Raw genomic sequence first — 25774 nt, 5'->3', positions numbered from 1 at the left:
TCATATCTAAGTGTGTGTTGGGACAGGGAGAGGGTTAGGAAATTATGTCACTTCTGTACATATTCTCCCCATTTCTTGGGGGGGGTAACAGACTCTTCTCCACTTAAGAAGAGTCACTTTATGAAGAAATCCTATAAAATTGCTTTAAGCTGTGTAGTAAGGAACACCAAACCTCTGAGTTTATAATAATTTAACACAGGCTAAGTTGAAGTCTTGTATACTCCATGAGAGCATGATCCATGTCTGTTTTATTTATTTTTTTACGTCTGCCTGCCCCCAAACACCTAGGGACACTACTTTAAGCAATACTAAATATTGATGATAAACTAAAAGAGTTCATGTATTTGAAAGGATTTAAATTCAATATAACGCCAATTTCACCATGTCACAATTTAAGCTTCTTTGTAGGTGGTCCAAGTTCCCTATAGTTTTTAGTACATTTGAATTATGTCTAACTATGGTATCATTAGCTGAGATAAAATTCATTACTTGGTATTAATATAACGAGTGAGATTGGTAAATTCATTGTCATATATTATATTTATTTATGGATCTATCACATCCCATAGAAAGGTAAGTTTAAAGCAACAGAGAAAACACACTATTAAAGGAGAATAAACTGGAATAGACACACTAGAAAATGTTAAACTTTTTTGGTGGATTTTGGTTTTGTTAAATTCTTAAATATGTTTGGCCTAACACATTTCCCTTTAATTCCCTTAATATACCCTGTGGATTTCCACAGAAATGTGAACCGTATGTTTCTGATTCATTTATACTTAACTCATCAACATGTTTGGTAAAAAATGATTTGAAGCACAAAGCCCCACGAACAGTTTTTGTGGGCTCTTTTATTCTAGTTAGTAAACAACTGGAATGTGAACCCAGAAATCTTGGGGCTTCGTGTCATACTCAAATTCTATAAAGAATGAGGGAGTTCTTAACTGGATCAGGCATACTTTGCCTTTGACGGCGCCTTGCTCCAAATCTTGCAGCTGGGAGGAATTATTTTGATAGTTTACTCTATTTCTTGTCACTTTTATTTTGGAGAATATAAGCCTTTGATGGTGCAAAACGTGTTTGAGTTCACGACTAGATGACACCCCATCAGCTGTGCTTGTTTATGCAGACCTAGGTAAGCACTGTAAGTGCCCTGGGAGCCTGCTAGCCAAGGGAGTCTGAAGAAAGGAAGGCTTTTGTCTCTCGGTAGAAAATTAAGAGTAGCAAGCAGTGTAATTCTGTAATTTCTCAGGACCCACCCACTACGATTTGTTTATTTATGTAGGGAGAGAAAGAGACAGAAATTTGTACCTGACCCTCTTCAGGATGCGAGGGAACAAGTATAAAACCATCTATTTAATAACTATTGTTATCAAGCTAATTATTCATTGGTTTTCTAGACTAACCCCAGCATCTTTGATAAAGCATAGGGACACAACCATTTACTCTCTCCCAGCTTGGGAAAACATACACAAAAGGTCTATGTCTGAGTATTTAATGAAAAATGGTTAGTCTCAACATTCTGGCTAGCTGCTCTCTGCCATTAGTCTATCACCCTGTGGGGGTTTATTTTTCTCATTAAAATGGCTGACATCTTGTTTTTTTGGAAATTAACAACCACACCTCCTGTTCCTTCTCCTTCTTCACAGGCATTCCTCCAAGAGTTGTCAGATCCCAGTTACCCTGTGGTTTGTATTTATAAAGACCTTAACATTCTGTAAAACATTAGAGATAATCTGCTTATACTGATGTCTACTTTCCCTCCACCCACCCCCACTACCCCATTATCCAACCCCACACCTTCCCTGTTACTTCTAAGGACTCCTTGGGAAACAAGATCTTAGGTCTAGAAGCATTCCTTTCCTTCTGCTACTCATTGCAAACTAGAGAAAAAAAATCCTCTGGCTATGAGATATATGTAATTTCTGTAGAAGAAACTTAAAAACAGAGGATTAGCGTACTGAAATCAGAATAATCCGGAGGAAATGCCTAAGGAGAAAAACAGCTCCCTTTCATCAGCTCACTTTGGAATTAGAGATAGATGAAACAGATACGTGTGGTATTTGCAGAAAAAAAGAGTGCTTTTCAACACGGGGCATAAAATCTACCTTCTAAATTTCATAAGCAAAGGTTCTGATCATTTATCAAACTAGAGTGGTTTAACTTATCAGGAAAAAAAAATACAGTGAAAGAAAACTGTGGGGAAATGGGTCCTGAGCCACTCATTTAGAAACATTTCTGGCCCAAGGTACTGTAGAAAACAAGGCATGAGATGGAAGTGTGTTGCCCATCACCTATAATCATTAAGGACTTTTTATTCCCCTATTTGCATAGATCATTCTGCCCTACGAAAATAAAAAGTCTGAACGGCCTCACTTTCCAGTTGGGGAGAGGGAGAAATTCCTAGTACATATATATAAATATGTACTATTACATATTATATATATATGTGTATATAAAAATTATATATAATTATATAAATATATATTACTTATAATGTATATATTTATAATATATAATATATAAAATTTATAATATATAAGTAATTTATATATGTATATATAATTTACATAGAGAGATTATAGTTTTAATATATTTTATATATTTTATTTTTAACTCTGTCTTCCAAAATTTTCTTTTAAAATGTATTGTATAATGTGAAGAATACACTAGTTGTGTAGTACATATATACATTTAACAGATAAATACACAGATATTGAAAGAACAGGATCAAAATGCCCTTTGTTTTGTTTTGTTCAACTAACAGGGAGGCATACTCAAAACTACGTTTGGAGCTGACTGACATAAAAACAAATCTTGGACTGGTCATTCTGGATCTGAAGCATAGGTCCAGACCTGTTACCACTTAGGTGTTTTTCCCTGGACAACTCACTTAGGTCTCTCCAAATCTCCATGTGAAATTTCAATATTAAATTAGATACTGCCTAAGGTCCCTACTGGCAAACTGCTAGTCACATGTTGTACACATGCTGGTTAAAACCAGTAACTTAAAACTCATAGTGACTTGCAACTGAACATGTTATAGATGTGAACAAGACAGTCGTCAAAGAGCTGGGAGTATACCAGTAGAAAAAAACTAAAAATCTTCTATTCTAGCCTTAATGAGGAGGCCACCAGGAACAGCTCCATTCTACTGTACTAGATGGTTGCATGTTGGATTCAACACAGTCTCTGTCTCAGGACTTTGGTGGTGAGTTTATGGGCATAGCTTATGCACACAGCATAGGGAAAGCTCTTAATAGTCATAAGTTGGGAGAAAATGAAGGCTTACCTGTTAAAGATAAAGAAAGAAAACAGGTAACAAAATTTAGAGCCAGCTTTGGTAAGTATTCTCCTACGCCTTCATTGTTTGCATCCTCATATTTCTATTGTAGAGAATTTTTTGGACTTTATGGTATATTCAAAGCCATTTTCTTAAATTCTTACAATTCATGTCCTTAAATTGAGATTTTTTGGATGTATTTCTTGTGAGTTCAGGAAGTCAGTTCTTATGTTCACTCAACTGATCAAAGTCTACCCTCTAAATTACATTGATCAACTATGAATCATAAGAAGTACATTTCACTCATTTCCTTTTAAAATTCAAAGATATATATGTGACATATTTCCCTTATTACATCTTTGATTTCTTGAAAAGAAAAGTCAGTGTTTAATTCACTTTGGATCCTCCAAAGCACCAAGCGTGATATTTTTCACAGAGCAGGCACTCACAACATATACTGAATGAGTAAATGAATGTGCAAGAGGAGAGCAGTATCTTTCCAAAATCTAGAAGAGCTTTCCCAAAATGTAATCTGTGGACCATCTGAATCATTCTCTCTTTGAGACCTTGTGTAAATGTACTTTATTGGGCTCTGCTTCAAACCTATTGAGTCTCTCAGTAATAAGCTCACCAAGAGATTCCGGGCATGCAACCTTTTGGAAACCACTGACCAAGAGCAATGTCAATGTGGTAATCTGAAACCAGGGATTTTTACTGTAATGGTGCAGGGCTATGGGGTCAATTGAAAGTAGACTGTAATAATGGCTACAATGTATTGAGTATTTATGACATGTCAGGCTTTGTTTTAAGCATGTTTCATATAGATTTATTTATTCAATCTTCATATTGACCCCTATTTATAAAGTACTGTTAGTAGGTCCGTTTCAAGAAAACAGAGGCACAAAAAAGGATAAGTAATTTGCCCATGGTCACATAATTAGTAAATGGTAGAGCCGGGATTCAAATCCAGGCAATGTGGTTCTAACATCCACACACTTAATCACTAGGTTAACTGCCTGGCAAGAGAAGGTGGGAAAGAACAAAGTTCTAAGGAGTACAAGGGAGAAAGAGATCACTGTGTTGCCATAAAAAGACTTCTTGAGAAAAAATTAATGATGTGCTTCAGTGACTGTGAGCTACTAAAAGCCATTGTGAAGATATGACTTGATAGCCTTTGCCTGAACAGCAGTTGCTTGGCTGCTCATACACCCACGACAGCCCGATCACAAATGTCATTCTTCGAGTTGATGGCTCTAGCTGATCTTTGTATGAGCTGTCACCCAGGGGACCTGGGTTCTTAGTGTGGGGGAAAGTTTAAGAGTTATAGGGAAGTTTAGACAAAAGATAAGATACCTAAGTGGAATTAAGGATTCCATATACAGCATAAATAAAAATGTAATTTTAGAAAGACATATTCTTCACTGTGGACACTTACAGAGTGGGAACAAGAACTTCCTACATGCCTTGATGCTGGCCCACATTATGAGATTTATCAAAATGAAAGGAATGTGGAAATAGAGACTCCAGACTAAATCATTTTCACCAGCCCGAACAAAATGCAGTTTCCTGGGGGTTGGAAAAAGTCACTTACTTGGGTTTAGGGTAGCTGTACAGACGGAGGAGGTGCTGATAGGCACTTCACACTTCAGTCCTCTTGGAATAGGAAGGGCTGAGATCCATTCGCTTTCCTTTCTGTCTAGCTGTGAGACCCAATTGTCATCAACAAGAGGGATATAATGTCAAATATGTCCTTCTGAGGCAGCTTCCTGATGCTTTGCTTAGTTTCAATAAGATATGAGGAACTTTGATCTCAGTAGTCAAATGGTACAGGTTTAGAAGAGAACTAAGACCCAGAATTATCAGTGTCATTGAGATGGACACACACATCTAGTCATCAAGTTTTTTGAATGCCTGCTATATGCCAGGCATAATGCTGGTCTCAGTGGGAGAATTTCCTGCAAATCACATAAAAAGTATTGAATAGGACAAGAAGTAATGGGAATAAGCCAGCTTCTGGTCACTAGATCTGGTGAAAAAACACAGGAGAGCACATAAAGTAGATCATTCTTCTCAGGGATGCCCTTGACCAGATTAAAGTCCCATGGTAAGGTTTAAAAAAAGAGAGAGAAGAAAAGTAGTGTTCTCTTNNNNCCTCAACATGTGGTAGGATGATTTTCAAAAAGCAAATACTAAACATAAACTTGACAAAGGGGAAAGGTCTTTGAAAAAATATGCACCAAAAAGTAGCTTTCAGCATGAATATTTCAATATAACTCAGCATGCATTCAAAATGAAATGTGAATTATTCACCATCAAGAAAGTTCAAAGCCCTCCAACTGAATTTGTTTGACCTGTTTGGCAGCAAAATAAATATGATGGGTGGTCTGATTCAGGCACCTGTCCAAGTCCAATCCCATTTTCATAGTATCAACATTTAAAAGGCCCATTCCCGCTGCATCAACAACAGCACATGGGATCATCTCCTGAACACATGGCAACCAACACATTATACAAACACGTTTGCTCCACAAGTCAGAGTGTAGTTTTCCAGAAAATGCAAACTCAGCAAATGAAGAAGGGATTTTCATGTTACAACTCAGAGCTCTACCACTTGAAATACATCACATGGATTTGAGGAGTTAGGATTCACCTCATTAATAGTATACTATCTACCAACTTTTCCCCTCTCCTTTAATGCATAAGGTGTAGCCTATAGGTCAAGTAACCCAGATTTGAGTGCATAACTCTGCGATTAATTCTGTGTACCCAAATAAGTCTCCTAAGTTCTCTTAAATCCATTTTTTTCTAGCCTAACTATATTGACTAAATTGAAGAGGTTTTGAAAGGACTGTATGAAGACTCTCGAAAATTATAAGCACCGTGCAAGTATGTTAGTATTAATAATAATAATAATCTTTCTGAGGTTAAGGATTATATACACACTTGTTCAACTGAAATATTCTGTGTATAATAGTAATAATAACTCAACATTATTAAATGCCTGCTATGCATCAGGCACTGTTCTAAACTTGTGTAAACTGATTTAATCTTTATCACAAGCTTATGAAAGAGTTGCTATTATTATTCCCATTCTACATACAAATGTCTGAGGCTCAGAGAGGTCAACAGAGGAACTAAGATTTGAGGCCTAGAGGCCCCACTGCATGGTCACTATTACATAAGGTGTATGATATAATTAATAGCACCGGACGAGTAGTCACCAAACCTCCCCTCTGTTTCTGGTTTGAAGGACCTTCTAGCCAGAGCCTAGAACCAAACACACATTCACGAAACACTTGCCAAACTCACTGATGAGCAGCATGTTCTTTCACATGTCTCTGAACCCTACTTTACCCACCGACCTCAATGATGTGTGTGAGGCTCAGTGAGAAAACACTTTTTGTACAGATGTAATGGGCTATTAGTGGTGTCTGCTAAGAAACAAATGCCTCGAATTAACAGCTAGACTGGTTTGTTCCACTCTTGCTTTATGCCTTCTGTGGTCTAGTCCAGCAGGCGGTGATTCACTTTTGATATCAAGGTAGAACCTGCTGATTCTGTTCCAATGCATGTATAAGTCAGGAGATGCGGCCAGACATGCAAGGCCGTAAGACTGCTGCAGGTCCGTCCAATGATTCTGCCATGCCATGCAAGGTTCAAGGAATGGCTCCACTGACAGATCACTTCCTGCACCATATCCTGAGGTCTCCACAATTTTAGCCAATCACCCCAGTAGGCCCTCCCCTTTACAACTGGTCTGACTGACAACTTTTAAGGCATGAAATAATGCAAGCCTGAGACATTATCATGACCACTTGTAGCGGGTTGAATATTGTCCTCCCAGTACATAACTTTACTTGGAAATAGGATCTGTACAGATGTAATTTATTAAAAATTTTGAGATAAAATGAAACCCAACGATGGTGCTCCTTATCAAAGAAAGGACAGGGAGATTTGGGCACAGAGATACCTAGGCAGAGAGGAGACAAGGATATAGGAAAGAATGCCAGGGGAAGATGGAGGCAGAGATTGGAGTGAAGCAGAACAAACCAAGAAACACTCAGGATTGCCAGGAGCCGCCAGGCGCTGGAAGAATCTCGGAAGAATACTTCCCTAAGGCGTTGGGAGGGAGGATGGCTCCCACTTTGATTTCAGACTCTGGCATTCAAATCTACGAAGAATAAACTTTGTCTTTTTAAATATCCCAGTTTGTGGTAATTTGTTACAGCGGCCCTAAGGAATTAATGTACCACTCCTACTGCTTATTCTATAAAGATTTATAAAAGGTATTTCAATGACTTTAGAGTTCACCAAAGAATCAGAGATTCTAAATACAGGACTCAGTTTAAAATTCTGTAAATCATACTCTGCCTGGGGAAAAAAATTATGTTAATCATGCTTCACATACAGAAAACACAAGCCATTACTGGCAACATTTCTTTTCACTTTTGATGGTCCAATAATGAGAACAAAATCTATTTACAGTCAAGAGACTTTTTTCCCTTGTGTAGCATACTTCTACATAATTATAACACAGCATGCTCTTAAAAAACACATCCTACAAAAATAAACTTAAAGGAAATATTTTAGAAAAAATTAATTCCAAGAATATAATAAAATACTGTCATATTTCTGCCATCAAACAACCATTTCAAGACATATTTTCATTACTTTTGGTTACTACTATCTAGCCCAGTTTTCAATCTATTACACAGTAAAGTTCATTTAAAATATTAAATATTAAATATTCACTAATCCACATTTTTCCACAACCTAAATAACTAAGAACCATCAAAGATGATTTTTTAAACACATTTTAACTGGGTCCATTTATGCATTTTGGACTATTTTGTCCTGGATTATTACCCAAATGAAACATAGACGAGACACCAAATTTTCACTTATTAGGGAAAAAAAGCCTGTAAAAATTTTATGCTTTGCAATCAAAGGTAGTGCTCCCAGCATGGTGCCTGCTACCCATGTGCAGCTGTGAATGAAAAAAATCAAGGTGTGATTAAACGGTCTTTTTCATATTATCCTCCCTTAAAGGTTTTTAAATTGGAACACAGCCATCATTAACAGAGCCTGTTCACCAGAAGTCTTTGCTCCAAGTGACGAAAGGAGCCACCCAACTTCTGACTTCTTGCCAGGCCGGTGCCTGCTACTGACATCTCTCAACAGTGTACCCATGTCAGTTTTAATAAAGGAAATAACACAAAAATAACTCTGTTTATAAGCTTTTGACATCCTGTGGCTTCATAAGAAATTTCATTTTCACAGCACAAACAGGAAGCACTAGAGTAGATCTTCTCTCCTCTGTACAGACACCGCTCTCTCCCAACCCCACTCTGTCCCTCCTTTCCCGTCTCCCCCCGTTCCTTAGTAGTAGGACTGTGTTCTCTGGCCTGGCCTGAAAACTTCAGAACCGCTTTTGTGCTTCCTTCTGTGTGTTCCCTGCATCTAATTTGTCGTCAAAACATCCCTTACCTGAAGCTGTGCCCATTTGTGTCACGGCTTGAGCTCTCAGGTCTCCCATTTCCTGTCACCTGAGTCTTCTCCAAGACACCCTTGGGCAGGCAGACTCCTCCCTGCTGGAATCCCTGCCACAGCTTCCTTCTAGGCAAATATGCCTAAAACATTACTTTCTTCATGGCATTTCTCTGCTTAATATTTTGTTCTGGTTGCCAATTGTCCACTAGATAAAAGCACCAATCCCACAATGGGTTTTCAGATCCCTCCACAATGTCGCTCAATACATGTGTCCATCTTTCTTTTTCTTGTAAACTCCAACACACCTACTGTTCCAGACAGGTCAGTGTCCACACTACTTCCTTTCTAGTTCCACCTCCTCCTTCTCCAGGCCTCATAATTACTCTTCCCACCTGTCCTGGGTTCCCCTTCGAATTTGGGCAGAGAATGTCCTTTCTCTTACCCACCATCGAAACTACTAACTCTTAAAATCCTGCTCAGTCCTACTTCCTCAGGCAATCTTCTCACACTACTCTACGTAATAATTTTCCACCTCTGAAATAATTAACCCCTGTCTTTTTTTTATATGTATCTTCCCGTCTTCCCCCATGCTCAACTAAATTGGGTCAGACACCTGGCTGGAGACCTGCAGGCTTTATCCTCTCATTATCTTTCCAGTTTACCTGCCCTTTCTTGGCTTAATTCTTTCCATGTTCAGCGTATATAGTATCACATTCTCATTAATCTGATCCATAGTCCCATCTCTCCTTGATCTTCAACCTTGCTATCTCTAATACTGATTAAATTGTTTATTTCTTCTGTTTCTTTTCAGTGGCTACTGGTACAATTTGATGGCAATGTAGATTAGCTCCTTCAAATTTCTTTAGGTATTTCTGTCTATTTACCAAACCTTTCCTGCTCTTAACTTCCTTTTCTTTTAAGCCTTTATAGAGTTTCTTAAGTGCTTAACCTGTTCGCTTTTCCTTTCATTCTTAGCAAATGGCCATCAGGAGGTATAATCTTGTTCAGTGTCACTATCGTCACATTCAGATTTGCCTATATTTCTTCCTAGTCTTAGAGGAAAAATGCCCCTACTATCCACAGCTGCCACTCCCTTCCCCTTCCATCTTCTTTGGGTTCCACTGTTCTAGTTCACCCTCCTCTCCCTTTGCTTCTTTTACCAATTTATAACATGCTCAAAGCATCCCTGTATTTTTTTTTAAAGATTTATTTATTTATTTTAGAAAGAGAGAAAGAGAGAGAGAGAGAGCATGGGTGGGAGGAGGGGCAGAGGAAGAGGGAGAGAGAGAATCTCTCTCAGATTTCTTGCCTCATGTGGAGCTCAATCTCATGACCCATGAGATCATGACCTGAGCTGAAATCAAGAGTTGGGACACCTAACGGACTGAGCCACCCAGGCACCCCAGGATCTCCATATTTTAAAATGTCCCTGTCTCCTTCTTGGCTTTACAAGTAAACTTGTTAAAGGAATAGCCATGTTCACTTTTTCACTCTTGATTCTCAACCTGAGCCACTGCAATCTGACTCCTAGCCCACTGCTGTACTGAAACTACTCTCAGAAACATACATATGTACACAATGGAATGCTATAAAGCCATAAAAAAGGAAAGAAATCCTGCTATTTGCAACAACATGGATGGGCCCTGAGGGCATTATGCTAAGTGAAATAAGTCAGCCAGAGAAAAACAAATACTGCATGATCTCACTTACATGCGGAATCTGAACAACAAACTCATGGAAAAGGAGATTAGATTTGTGATTACCAGAGGAGGGGGGTGGGGGAATTGGATGAAATGATCAAAAGGTACAAACTTCCAGTTGTAAGATAAATAAGTACTGGGGATGGAATGTATGACATGATGACTATATGGTATATTTGAAAGTTGCTAAGAGAGTAAATTCTAAAAGTTCTCAGCACAAAAAAAAAGGGGGGGGTGGTTGTACCTATATGAGATGATGGATGTTAACTAAACTTAACTGTGGCAATCATTTCACAATCTATGTCAAGTCATTATGCTGTACACCTTAAACTTACACGATGTTGTAAGTCAATTATATCTCAATAACACTAAAAGAAAAAAAAATTCCTAGTCACCCACCTCCTACCTGCCAAATCCAATGGCCTCATTCCATCCTCATACAACACTCCACAGTTGTTTGCCTACATCTTCATTTTCATGATATAGCTCCATCTTTCCTTCTACCTTCATGATTCCTCCTGAGAGGTTTTCAGTGATTTCTCTTCCTTAGCCTAAACTTTAAATGTGGGTCTTTGAAAAAATTACTCCTAGGCTTTCTTCCTATGATTAATTTTCTCTCAAAATGATTTCTTTGATTCCTATGGTTTTATCTGACTCTTATGGGCTGACTACTCTCAAAATTTACTTCCATCCCCAAACTTTAGACCCACATTTCTAGCAGTCACCAAATTTCTGCTAACACCTCAAATAGCCTACAGAAAGTTGACCTCATTGTTTTCACATGACACTTGCTCCTTCCTCTGTATTCTTTACCCTTGTCAATAGCTTCACCAGAATACTTGGGAGATAGTCATTTGAGACTACTTCCTATACCACACCTCCAAGTCCCATGGGTAACCAAGTCTTTACCCATTCTACCTTTCCAATCTGCCCTTACCCCATCCTGAAAACCTAAATTCAGGTAAATCTTGAATCTCCCTAGTCTATTGAAAAAGACATCTAATGAGTCCCTCCTTCAAAAGAGTCCCTCTTTCAATCTACTAAATATGTCACCCCCAAAGTTATTTGTGTTGCTAGAGCTACCTTGTTACATACATGACCATGTCACTTTTTTATTTAAGAAAATAAACTCTGATCTGAAATATGTTTCTAAAAGCTAGTCTGTCTTTTATCTTCCGAAGGTAAAATAAGGTCTACCCATAAAGCCTGGTTGAGAAGACCAGTGTATAACGTTTGCCCGCGTGGTTTTTATTTGAGAGATGGTTCCTATTTTCTTCTATTATTCAAAGTACCAGGTGCCATCTGTGAAACCATTTTTTCCTCTTTCCTGATGCAATTCCCTCTACTCCAAAAAGGATCTCTACTCATCAGTGGTTACATACTTGCCTCATTTGCCTGCTGTGACAGTTGGGTTGTATCTCACAGCCATGGTTAAAAGATGGCATTTAGGCTTCAGTGAGCTCTCTTAAAGATGTCATATTTATTTCTACAGGAAAAGTATTTTCACGTGGCCATAAAATCAGTGTCACTTTTAAAATACCTGCTGGATATCTAATGTCCTGGCTTTCCAACTGGAATAAGATGATAAGGATTAAAGGAATTCACCTAATTGAAGACGGCCCTGGATTTTCAGGGTTATTTTGGAAGATTTGCAATTGTTACTTTGCATTTTACATGTGCAAACAAAACCATCAAGCCAATTAAAGCTGCTTCCAGTTTACTCTGACAGCGCATGAAGGTGCTTATTCACTGTCCCTGCCAGCCTGGGCATCCTGCAAGTCTTAACACATGGATCTCCCCTCCCACCATGGCTGGGAGAATTATGATTTTTTTCAAACCTTGTTTAAGATGTGTAAAGGCTGTTCTTCCACTCTACCTTCCAATGGAAAGCCCTACTTAGTAGAAGACTGAAAGCCCGATTTTGTGTTGACTTTTAAGCCTTTCACACAACATAAATAGCAAAAGCTTTATCTGGGTTTACACGTGCTGTCTCATTCAAGATGGATCTTAAAAATGCTTTAAGAATCTCCCCCTGGTTTGTCATGTGTTAGGGTGTGTGTGAGAGCAGGAAAGAAGCAGCCAAGGATTGAGGTTGTTTATCTTAAAATTTTTAGCTTGTAGTCAATCATTTCGTTTTAATGTGCTACATCATACCACAGTAATTATTTTAACCCATTTCTGCCACTCATACCAAACTGTCTGTGGAATCAACTTACTTTGTCTTTTTGAAACTGCTTTCCAGAAAACAAGGGAAATAAAGATCTGAAGTGATTGTATGAATAATGACATCAAAACCCCCCTATTTAAGTAGAGTTTGAGCTTGTATTTCTCTGTATTGACTCAAAATTTCAAGCATATTTGTCATGCAAGGCCCTGAGCTATCTATATTTTGCAGGATATAAAAACAATCAATTCATTAACTAATTAATTAAGTTTTAATTAATTAACTTTTCTGCTTCACTTGTCCTCTAACTATATAGCTGTTAACATTTGTGTAAGGGAGCCAAATATGATATACTGGTAGTCATTTTCATAAGCCATTCTTCCATGTTACAGAAGTTTGGGAATATAAAATCATACAACTATAATGTCCTTTTAAAAAAAAAAGACACCCTTCCCCCATGCTAAAGAAAAGCTATAAATTTAGGCCAATATAAACTTGTCAGAGTTCTCCCTCTCAATTTCACACCAGGGCGTGGTGCTACACAGCTGGGGAGCTGAGCTAATAAGTGTTGAAAAATGAAAAATGCTGCTTTATGGCATCACATAAACTGGCAAAAAGATTACTTTTACCTCCACCCCATTTTTGACAAACAAATGCCAAAATGTAGATGCTGTAAGAATGAGACTTTATGGTTTTAGACCCCTGGGGCAAACAGAATTGTCTTGTGGGATTTTCTTTTTATTGAATACTATATGTAATAAGAAGTGGCATAACATTTATAAAATCTAATCACTTTTTGTTCCTTTTTGAACCTCAAAGGGGTCATTTCTAGGAAAGCTGTTGGAAACACTGCATAATGATCTATTTATCCAGTAGTGAAACAGGATTATCCCTCCTACAAGGAGACTGAGCTTTCCCCAACAGTACAAATACCATAATATGAATGCACAAAATGAGTATTTTGAGGAACATCGCATTCAACACATATTTATTAAGTAACTATAATAAAGTTCAGAGAGTGACGCTAAATGTGCTTTTGTAATTTACATTAAATAATATAACCAGGATCGAGCTGTTTTTCTTGGGCTGGTTTGTTTCCTAGCTGATGGCCATTCACTTACTCACTCGTCCCTCACTAGCCGTTCATTCAGCACTCAGTCAGCGAACATCTACTGCAGATTTACCATTTCCAAGTCAAATAGGCCTACTAAATCATGAGACTCAGCCATTACAACAGATATCCCAAATTTACCATAAGAAGAAACCCCTTTACTCAAGGGCTAGAAATCAACCTGATAGAACCAGAACAAGGTAAGCAAAAAAAAAAAAAAAAAGAGAGGCAAAAGGGTACTTTGTGAGGAACATTCCTTCCCTGTAGAGACACATATTGAACCTCAGTGAAAGGGGGAGGAGAGAGCAGCTCAAGGCCCTATCCTCAGGCTTCTGTGTGTTGGTAAGGGTCCAGTGGCTGTGAATTTCTGATTATAATATTTAGAGAACTGTGGTTGTCTATTCTACCTATGCCTTCCTGATCTTCCATACCTAGAAACATACTCTTTCTCCTCTGAACTTGCTAAAATTTTACCTATAACCTTTTTATGGTTATTAGTACTTACCTTGTAAGTATGTACACCTTCTATCTCTCTACTAAATGTAAACTCCTTAAGGGTAGGACGTTTTATGTATCTGTCATTCACCAACAGCATTTAGCATAGCACATTATGAATATTCTATATAATCAAATACTCATAGCATCAAATAATACTTATTGTAGTCATAAGTAAAGACAAAAAGTACTAATTGAGAAAACTAAAAAGCATGCCTCACATTTGGGAAAAGTACCATTTGAGTAGTCTAAATCATATGCTGATTAATAAATAATAGGATAAAATGAGGGAATTCTGATTACAGCTTTTAAAATGTGTAATTACATGAAGAAGCCACTGAAAAGCGACCTTCAAATTCCCAAAAGTATTTGAGTATATTTTATAGGAGAAATTGAAGCCTACAATTACATGAGCAGAGTCATTTTACCATTTTTATGTTCCATCATTTAATAAAATGCATCACTGGAGTATTTTCCTTGCAAACAAACGCAAATTCTGCAAACGGCAGGTGGTTCTCCAGAATGAATCTATTCCCTGTCATTATTACTGCTGAGTTACTACTCAGTTCACAATTACATACACCAAAATGGTAAGAACAAGGATTTTGGTTAATGTAATAGGTTCTAACAATTAAGCAGATAGCCGTAACGTGTGTTGTGTATTTTTTTCCTCATCATCCTGCTGCTATATGCTCTGAGCTACAAAAAGGAAAACATAAGGTCTTTAAGAATACAGACTTGTCCATCTATCAGTGCTATTAACATTTTACCTAATTTGGTTAAGTTTAATGAAAAGTTTCTACTACCAATCCTTAGGTAATAGCTAACTCCTGTCGAACTTTCAGGATGACTAAAAAGGCAAAGGAGGTCACCACATCTCCACATCTAGGAAAGTGGCACCGATTCCTGATTTCACTCTGGAAGAGAGGATTATTACAGGTTTCTTTTCTTTTCTTTTTAAAGATTCGGACTGTTTAAATTTGGAAAGTGGTGAATTTTGGACGATTTTCTATTAACATGAGACGTCTGGATATGTGAGTAATCACCAATTTTGTATCACTTACAATGAGATTTTTTTCATTCACTCGAATTCAAATGATGATCACGGTACAGCTTCACTAGGCTAGGCACAAAATACCCAAAGGCTTATGTGAGCTTAAAGTGAGTCAACTACAAACAGCAGGGCCTGACAGAAACACTCTTAAGAGAGGCAAGAAAGCACTTCTTCAAACAACGTGGGAGGTGGGCAAGAAACTTCAGCAGAACAACTTGGAATGTAGTAATGTGGAATGTGGGGACATCTTTCGAGGAAAGGATTTAGTCAACCACAGGTCAAAAAAGACAGTAATTATAAACAATGACAACCTCTGAGAACAACAGCCATGGCCACAAATTGAAGTTCTGTCTTCAAAGGGCTTCATTTTAAGTTTCAGTTCCCAAAATAATTCCCATGATTAGCATGACCTTTGAATGTAAAGAATGCTCTTTTTTTTCTAACTTGTGATGTAATTTAAAAGAAAAAAAGTATTTGGTTCTTTACAGTATTTCTGTGCTGTCTTTTGGTTTTTGTTCTTGTTTTTTTATTCTTTTGAGCTCCTATGAATCCTTTAAATGAAGTCCTTAGAGAAGTTTCTTCGACTGACCCTATTGGAAATATCTCAGAGATCTGCAGAACACGGTTAAGAAATGGTTGTTGAGTACAAAGAGTGTGGCTGAACTTTAAATATCACGCTCTGTATTTTCCTTCTCCTTTTTTCCTTAATCAAAATGAACAAGTCCCCCCTTTTTAAAGATCTTATTTATTTGAGAGAGAGTGAGTGAACGAGAGGAGGGGGGAGCCGACTCCCCGCTGAGCAGGACTCTGGGATCTTGAGCTGGAGGCAGACGCTTCACTGACTGAGCCACCCAAGCGCCCCCAAACAAGTCCCCTTAATGAGAGAAACTTGGGGCTTTTCGCAAAGCACAATTTGGAAAAAAATGCATGCTCCTTGTGTTTATGGCCAGGGACACAGGTCAAAATCAAAAGCATGTCCCACGTGAACTGAAATAATCAAAAGATTTCATTTGCTGTGCATTTTTATGTTTTCTGGAAGTTTGCTTTAAGAAGAACATATTTATCGATACTTCGGTCTTCACATTGGTCTGTTGAATGGCTTCAGACAATAAGGAGATTGGAGTCAATGTGTGTGTGTCAAAGGAAACCTGGGATTTGCCTTCTCTACCTCCATTCTGGTATGACTTCTCTGAACAGGCAACAAATTGGTGGTAGCTATTACCCCGAGTGGCTTCCAGATGCTAACCATGTGACTAAACAGAACTCCTCTCTGATGAGACGGGCAAGAGAGTGAAACTTAGTCTCTGCAATGATTTTACTAACAATGAAACGTACTTTTTTGTCTGTAAGCTCCACCTGTATGATGTAAAAAACCTACATAAATGGGATACTTTTTTTGTGGGGAAGAGGAAGATTTAAATCTGTATAGCATATGTGAATCTACTCATTTTTTAAAAAGAAGAAATAGCTGACTAAATGAAAGCTGATTATTATTTCTTTTTTTAATGTTTTACTTTTTTTTTTTTTAGATTTTCATGCTTTATAGAAAGGGATACACATTCTTACAATCTGTTAAGTTATGGCAAACCCTTTTAATGTTTTACATCGTCTAAGTAAAAATTTGCTGTTAAATTGTTTTCAGCTAAAGTTGAACATGATGCACTTTACATTTCTCCTGTCTAAAGAAAAATAAATAATTCGCACTTTTGCAAGTGAAGTATGTACTTCTGGCTTTCTTGAAATTATATTATTACTAGAAGCAAGTGCCAGCAGGCTTCATGGGTGGCATTTCTCACTGAGAAGCAAGACATGAATCAATATTTTTATTAGAGTCAACCCACTTGTCTTCATAAACAAAATATTATTAATGTTTTTCCATTTAGACGTCAATGCTAGTAAGAAGAATATACAAATTGTTAGAAGAGAGAAGTAAACTACCCTGGTAAACAGTTTTTCAAAGATCGTCATTGGTGCAAACTGAAGCAAGAAGTTGAGATTGTCAGTTAAAAAGTTTCAAGAGCTGATGTTTAATGTGTTTTTTTTTTTTAAATGTAAAGTATCAAGTAGATTGCTTATTCATCTCGTAGGCTCCCTATTGACACAACTGTAGTTAATGAGATTTTTGAACATCCTTTGTCTATTATGCATTCTATAATGACCATGTAAATATAAACTAGTGGAGAATATGGGAAAAAATTAAGTGAAAATTCTTTCTACACACACACACACACACACACACACACACACACACCCCTACCTACAGCCTGCCTTCAAGTGAGAGAATAATTACAAAGAACATAGCCTAGTGTCAGCATTAAATGGAAGCTCTTTATTTTGGTTAGTACTATTTTTTAGGGTCACAGTTTAGGAGTGGGAAGAGGGAAAGATAGAAAAGTAAAGGGTTAGATTTGCAAATGCTAGGTTAGTGGTGGCTGAGCTTACTGTAGGAGCAGGTATGAAGGGCATTTGGGCTCAATGAAGATAATCAGAGGAAGAGAAGATAGACTTCAGTTTTGAAGGACAAGTAGGCAAGTAAAGGATGGGAGAGGGGAGAGCTACTGGCCAAGAGATCAGAACGGTCAAAGCCACAGGGGCAAGAAGCAGCACAACACATCTGAAGAATTCTCTGAGTTCAACATGATGAAAGAACAGAATAGGACGAACAAACAAACACAGAGACAAACAAAAAACCAGACTCTTAAATACAGAGAACAGGCCGGTGGTTGCCAGGGGCGATGGGTGAAATAGAGGGGATTGAGAATGCACTTATCTTGATGAGCCCTGAAAAATGTATAGAATTGTTGAATCATTATATCATATACCTGAAACTAATCTAACCTGTATGTTTATTATAGTTCAATAAAAAAGGAAAAACAATTTTTAAAAAGCCAAAAAAAAAAAAAATAGGAGACTAGCTGTCTTGGGAAATAAACAGGGTACCGAAGAGTTTTTTGAAAGCTGGTTTTGTAAAAATCAAACCTTATATTAGATATTTTAAAAATCTTTAAAAAAGTCAACTCTGTGAAGAATCCATTTATAAATAGTCTAGGTACTGGGAACATAAAGATGAAAAAAATCCAGTTTGTCTTCAAGAAGGTAAAAGAAATAGACACTCACTGAAATATAAATTATACCATATTTCATTTACCTTGTAAATTTAGACTTGGACATGTATATCATGCTTTCTTAAAATGAGGCATTACCATTAAGATAACTCCGTTTCCTTGTTATTTCCGTGCGTGGATTTGCAAGAATCATCCTAAAGAACAGTATTTTCTAAATAGGTTAACTTTACCTCAAGAGTGTACAAGACAAGACAATCCTGTCTTTTTGGAACATGGAAAGAAAATATTGAAACTTCTTGATACCTTATTTTTATTCCATGCTTTTAAATTTCTACTTTTGTTTGTTTTGTATGTATAGAATATATCACTGAATAGTGCATTCATATAACTTATTAATAAATAAATATACACATATAAGAAATGTGATAAAAACATTTCACTAATGGGGCAATATAGAGGAAAAATTTTGGAGACAATTACTACAGAAGTTAATTATTTTTCTCTTGCCAACTACACTGGCTGACATGGTAGCTAGACCAGATAAATAGCAGTGCTTTGGTTTGGTTGAGGGTTTAAGGCAAAGGGGCCTCTAAAAGCCTTACTTGTTGGGAATTGGAATGAATCCGTGGCCAATAATCATATGCGTTTTTGCTTTCAAAACTATAGAGGCCTGAAGCAGGGTCATGCCTGAGATCCACACATTTCTAGGAGTCCTTTGGTGAGTTCACAATACCTCTAAAGTACACTGGAAATGGTGTGTGTGTGTGTGTGTGTGTGTGTGTGTGTGTTAGTGTCTGTCCCTTTCTCTTAAGATGGCCCATAACTTTAAGCAGATCTTAAGACACCATGAACATGCCCTCACCACCCTCACTACCATAACATCAATAGATTTACCATGGGACAACATCCTCTCTTCATGGGATGGCTGACTTCAGTGCTCCAATCACACATGCCACAGTTTAAGCAACTGGTCTTCCTGGATTATGGCTCTTTCTTTTCCTTGTCCTTTATGACCTCATTTTTCTTTTCACTCAGCGTCATGTCCTAGTTTTGTCTGATTCTCACCACAAGATTTCTTGACAATGGGCTTCATGTTTTTCAAAGAATTCTGCTTCCCAAGTGAAGATGGAAACCAGTCCTAATCTTGTGATCCTGCCCTGGCCCCGTCTGGTTTTCTCCAAGTCTTGGCCTGTCCACCTCCAGCTACTGCCAATATGGCCGATGACAAGCAGGTGCATGAAGGAGTGTAGAGTTTCACTCTTCATTCATTCTTTCTCTTCAAAATATAACTCAATTAAAAGCATACTTTAATTCCAACAAGTAATATTTATAATTCTGTTGTAGGTATTTCAAGAGAATACAAAGATAAATAAAACAGTTCCTGCCCTTAAGAAAATACAACTTATGAGATCACAGAGCCAGCAGGATAAGTATTCACACTTAGGTTCCCTACCTCAAATCTACTGCACCTGTCACCCCAGAACACTGACAATTTTTTCTATAATTAGGTATTGTTTGTGGGATTTCAGATTTTCAAAATGGTTTAATAAAGATCTTTATTTTCACTTACATTCTTTTACTCTGTTAACCTCTGTAAAGACAAATGAAACTAATGTATACAAATAAAAATGTATAAAAAATGCTAAATTAACATTCTAAATAATCCACTGCTTGAAACTCCTATTTTGTCATTTGCACCCATTTATCTATTGGGATAGGAAGCATTTAACACAAAATTTACCATCTTAACCATTTGTGAGTGTACCATTCAGCAGTGTTAAATATGGTCACATTGTTGTAAAACAGAACATTTTCTTCTCTTAAATATGAAACTCTATCTGAAACTCTGTATTCACTAAATAACTCCTCCCCTTCCCCCTGGTAACCACCTTTCTTTCTCTTTCTATAAACTTGCCTACTCGATATACGTCATAAGCAGAATCATATAGTATCTGTCCTTTTAAGACTGGCTTATTTTACTTAGCATAATGTTCTCAAGGTTCATTCATGTTTTAGCATGTGACAAAATTTCCTTGCTTTTTAAAGCTGGATAATATTCCACTGTATGTTTATACCACACTTTGTCTATCTGTCCGCTCATCTCTTGATCGACATTTGGGTTGCTTCTATCGCTTGGCTATTACAAATAACACTACTATAAACATGGATGTGCAAATATCTCTCAAGACCCTGCTTTCAATTATTTTGTATATATACACTTGCATCCATTTTTAACCTATATAAAGAAAATTTGCTCTTAAAGACTGACATTTTGCCAGAATTTTATAAGAAAGTAAATTATCTGAAAGTATAATACTACAAAGGAATGCTATATGCTTTTAGAATGTAAATTAAGGAGAATTTTACAAAGCTCCTTTATTTTCTTAATAAAACACAGATATGACAATAGAAAATCCTTTGTCCTACTTTACATAAAATAATTTCCGTTGGTCAATGATAGAAAGAGACAGATATACACACTTGCATTTATACATATATATTCTGAAAAGAATCCACTTTGGAATAAATTATACTTACTTTTTAAATTGCAAAGATTGATTTGTATTATCTGGTTATTTTTTTTTAAAGATCCTTTTTAACTCTTTTGTGCCCACTGGCTTTTACTAACCAACTGGGAAAGAGTAAGAAGAGAGAGTAAGGGTGCTAAAGTCAGTCACGCAAGGAAGAAGGACAATTGCTGATCCTTCTGATACTACCAAATAGGAGTTTGTGCAATACAATTAAGGGTGTTGAGCCATAATTTTATGAGCAGAATTAAATATCAGAGGTACATTTATAAAAACACTAAGTGTTCCATTTTTAGACTTTCATGGTCCTAGAATCATAGAATTTGTAAGCTTATCAAGCCCTACTCCCTTATTTCACAGCTGGAGAAACATGTTCAAGAAACTAATGGCCCATCTAATGTCAGCTTGTAATTCCTGGAGCTGGAACAGGAACTCGTTAGCATCATTTCAAAAGTCTTCTTATTGGATACTATTACAATTACATATATATTTCATCTCCTTTTAACCGAATGTAGCAAGACATGGATGTTCAAACTGTATTGGCAGGGGAATTATATTTTTTGCTTTTCTTCCTTTTCTTTGTAATAGATGTATGGAATGCAACAGAGTGCCCTCAGCAAATGGGAGGGTTTGAAGATTTAACCTTCACTGCCCTCAAGGAAACGGGATCTGGTCAGGAGTTGCCAATAGTTATTGCTGTGAACTTGAAGAGCTATCGAGGTCTGTGGTAGGAGAGCAAAGAATGGATTCTAGAGTACATAGGCAATATGAAGATCAATGGAGAGACCCCAAGACTACTACAAGGACTTAGGGAAAATGGAATAAGAGAGTACCTTGGGAATATGAGAACTGGTCATGGGAGGTCCTCAAAGGGGAGACAATCCCTTTCCTAAAGAAGAGTCATGTGACAATGCAGAGAACACATGCAGGCGTCCAGGTATTTACACTGACACCCAGCCTATGTACAAAGGAGGAACTTCCGCAATCTTCATCCACGGCCTGAACACTGTTCTGGTGGGAATTACTCTGTCAACAGTGCAGCAGAAGTGATAAATACCCATGCTCCAAAACTGTATTTGGTCTTTATCTAAGAGTCTCATGTGCCCACTTCCCCATTGCTGCCTCAGCCCAGCTCACAATGCCCACGTCACATAGGTGATCTATGACCATCTGCTCTAAAAGACCCCATCTAGTAGAAGCCATGCATATCTAGTGGAAGTAGATCTGTACCTAGAAGGACTGTGTCTAGAGTAACAAATGCAAGTTTAAGCTCCCTAGAACTGAAGCAAGGGCTATATTAAAGTTTAAAAACGCATACAACTGTTCCTTTCTAAAGAGTTCAGTTTTAGTGTTTTGTAAGAATTCAGGACCTTTAAATTTTTTCTAGTTTTTCTTTCAGAAATGGATAAGGGGAAGATACAAAGGACCTTACTTTGTTAATTTATAAAATTTTTAAAATTACCTAATGCTGAGACATTTTGTCTAATGTGTATGCATTATTTACATTCACGTGTTTCTCTGTCCTTTTAAATAATTCAACAGATAAAAACCAACGAGTGAAGAGGATACAATTTGATGCTCAGGAACCAGGAAAACAAGCTGCATAACTGTGCACTGTCTGTATGACGAATGAAACTTCATTTAACTGATATCATTTTAAAGTACCAAACATACTGCTGTCAATGACTAGTCTTTCAATCAATTTTTTTAAGCCAACAACTGTGCCCTCAAGAGTTTCTAAACACACAGTGGAAGAGCAAACTAGATTCTGACCTTGCCTTTATATCTTTAGATTTCAATAGATATTAAAACCCTACAGAAAGGGAGAATTTTTTTTTTTTTACTTTTATTTTGTTCACTAGCTTTTCTTAGTTTAGACACTGAAGTTACCAAAAGTGGAATACATCAATAATGAGCATAGAGGCTGTCTCAAAGCAAATGAGTAACAACAACAAAAAAAATTAAGAGATACACAAAGAGTGAAAGAATGCATGAATAAAAATCTACCAGGGAGAATTTTTCCCCCAGTTCAATAGGGCAAAAGATCCACCACAAAAGAAGCAAACAACCATTCTGAAACTTAATTACATTTCAAAGTAATGTAGTTACATGAAAGGAACAAAACATTTTTGTTCAATAGTTTGCCTACCAGATGGCACTTCTAAATATAGTAATCTAAAACCTTCTGTTTGTTCTATAAATAAAGATGAAAGGAATAGCAATAATAGCTAAGCATTTAAATCACTGGAAATAAAAGAGCACTTTGATTAGGTTTGGGAAAATCTGGTTTATCCTAATAAGGATCCTGAATCTGGGAAGACTCAAGTTCTAGATGAAACTCAGAATCCCAACCTTCCGGGACTGCTCTTCTATCTGCTCAAAATGGTTTTCATTCAGATAGAGAAACAAACCAGGAACAAATACCAGGAGATGGGGGGGGCGGGGATCTGAAGCAACATAACTCCTAATCAGTAGAGACTCTAAAGGACTACAGTCCAAATACCAGAAGTATTTGGAGGGTTTGGGGGTTTTGGTTTCGTTTTGCTTTTGAAATGAAATAGTTGGGGCCTGCCCTGTCTTATTTTTGTGAGCTCATGTGTAAATGTGTAACAGTTAAGGACCTGGACTTTGGAGTCAGGCCCAATACGTGAGCCCAGGATCTACAAATGGCTGGCAGGATGCTCTTCTGCCAAGTTCCTTACCTCTTTGAGTTTCACTGACAACAACAGAAAGCAATAGGACAGAGTTTTATGGGATTTTACTTATGACAACACTTGGCACCTACTAAGTCCCAATAAATTTCAGCTGTGTAGTATCGCTAGTAACAATACATTTTTAGCTATAATACATTATCAAATAATTATGTTTCAGATTTTCTGCTGTCACAAAGCATGGGATGATGTGCAGCCTGGTTCTCTGGCAGTAATGGAGTTCTAAGAGCAGAACTTAAAGCCTTACCTGGCGTATCTCCACGTGGTTTCTCCTAGTATAACGCTGCCCTCTTCTCACCTGGCTCTTGACAGTTACCAAGAATTCATGCGTGGAAGCCAGGCCTACAGATAGAAGTATTTTTTAAGAATTGGTTATCAGAGGTCAGTCCACCCCAGTCTGTCCTCTAGAATGACTTCATGCTCAGTACTCTCAGCTGAAGATCTAGAGGCTTTAGTGAAATGACTCAGAGTTCCTTTTGGATCTGGTGAACTAAAGGCATGGAGGACCATTCCCATAGACAGCATTGGTCCAACACTGTGATAGCATAGAGCTTATCTTGGCAAATGACCCATGATGTTAAGCAACTTAGTCACTTGGGAGTAGGGTGAGTACCACAAACAAATAAAAGATAAGTTGGAATTGCTTAAACATGATGCAAACTACAATGAATGGAAGACTGGTGTTTAATGGCATTTAAACTTCTACTCAGTTGTTTGATGAATTTTACAGGAGGAAACTGTCATTTGGGTCTACCAGCCCTCAGCATTAAAAGATGTCTATGGTTAGGTTTTTATTTAGACGGTAATTCCACTTCTTTTTAGTAGTTTAAAAATTGTGATAAAATGTACATAACAAAAAATTTACCATTTTAACCATTTTTAAGTGTAGCATTCAATAACACTAAGTACATTCCCAGTGTTGTATAACCATCATCACTATTTCCAGAAATTTTTCATCATCAAACAGAAACTCTATGCCTGTTAAACAACATCTCCCCATTCTCCCTTCCCCTTTGCTTTTGGTTAATTGCTATTCTATTTTCTGTCTTTAGGAATCTGCCTAGTCTAGGTATCTCATCTAAGTGGAATCATACAATATTTATCCTTCTGTGTCTGGCTTAATCCACTTGGCATACTGTTTTCAAGGTTCACGTATGTTACAGCATGTATGAAAATTTCATTCCTTTTTAAGGCTGAATAATACTCTGTCGTACATATATACATTTTGTTTTCCATTCATCCACTGATGTCCGATTGGGTGGTTTCTACCTTTTGGCTATTGTGAACACTGAACACTGGAGTACAAATACCTGTTTGAGTCCCTGCTTTCACTTCTTCATATATAACTAAAAGTAGAATTGCTAGATCATATGGTAACCATTTAACTTTTTGAGGAACAACTAAACTGTTTCCACAGCTGCTGCACCATTTTACATTCCCATCAGCAGTGCACAAGGCTTCCAATTTCTCCACGTCATCACCAACATTTATTTTGTTTTTCTAAGTAATGGGTGTGAAATGGTGTCTCCTTAGCTATGCTGTGTAAACTATTTTTTTAAAACTACAGTTATTATATAATTTTCTTATTTTGTACATAAAAAGCTACAAACATCCTGCTCAAGGCCCAAAGTGGAACGTAAAATATGATTATATCTGTTAAATTTTGAACATAAAAATACCAATATTTCTCCAAATAAAAAGGCAATCCTGAATTTTGGGATTGCTGCTAAAAATCCGATAGCAAATAAACAGACCCCTTAGGCTTACCGAAGCTGTCACCTGCACAAAACCACCCTCTGCAAAACCAAACTCTCAGGGCAGCAAAAACTGCCTCAGACTTGACCCAGAGGCGGGACCGCACCAGCCCTACCGCGCACGCGCGTCTCCACGCGCGCCCCCTGCGTGCCGACGTGCGCGGGCCCGCGAGGCGGCGGAGGGGCGGGGCCCACGAAACTCGTCGGGCGGCAGCGATGGCGGCTGCGTCGGGTTCAGTTCGTTTGCAGCGTTGTATGGTGTCGCCGGCTGGGAGGCACAGCGCCTCTCTGATCTTCTTGCACGGCTCAGGTGGATTACGGTTTTACGTCCTAGTTTTCTGCTTGGGAATCGTCCTCCCTTCGCGTCCCTTAGAGTTGCCCTAGTGGAGGAGTCGCTGGGCCCCGATAGAACGCGGTGG

At 37.6% G+C, this 25774-nt stretch overlaps 1 protein-coding gene and 1 long non-coding RNA gene across 5 annotated transcripts in view; one reads left to right on the top strand and one right to left on the bottom strand.

Annotated features, from left to right (window-relative positions):
* Positions 1-25504, bottom strand: part of LOC103658195 — a 197525-nt gene extending 172021 nt beyond the window's left edge. The window contains exons 1-2 of the long non-coding RNA XR_567056.2: positions 25369-25504; positions 23849-23943 (exon numbers count right to left, since the gene is read on the bottom strand). This is a non-coding gene — a long non-coding RNA (uncharacterized LOC103658195). The remainder of the gene's footprint in view (positions 1-23848; positions 23944-25368) is intronic.
* Positions 25505-25514: 10 nt separating this feature from the next.
* The window catches only part of LYPLAL1 (lysophospholipase like 1), a 90949-nt gene continuing 90689 nt past the window's right edge, over positions 25515-25774 (top strand). For all 4 annotated transcript variants that reach the window (XR_005836319.1, XR_005836317.1, XR_005836318.1 and 1 more), the window contains exon 1: positions 25515-25665. Coding sequence is in view for 1 of the 4 variants with exons in the window: in XM_008685676.2 (XP_008683898.1) it covers positions 25572-25665 (94 nt within the window). In the remaining 3 variants the exon portion in view is untranslated. The remainder of the gene's footprint in view (positions 25666-25774) is intronic.

Source organism: Ursus maritimus, unplaced genomic scaffold (genome assembly GCF_017311325.1).
Source record: "Ursus maritimus isolate PB19 unplaced genomic scaffold, ASM1731132v1 scaffold_2, whole genome shotgun sequence".
Lineage (NCBI taxonomy): Eukaryota > Metazoa > Chordata > Mammalia > Carnivora > Ursidae > Ursus > Ursus maritimus.
The sequence above is the reverse complement of the archived record's forward strand: the minus strand, read 5'-3'. Positions and strand labels throughout refer to the sequence as shown.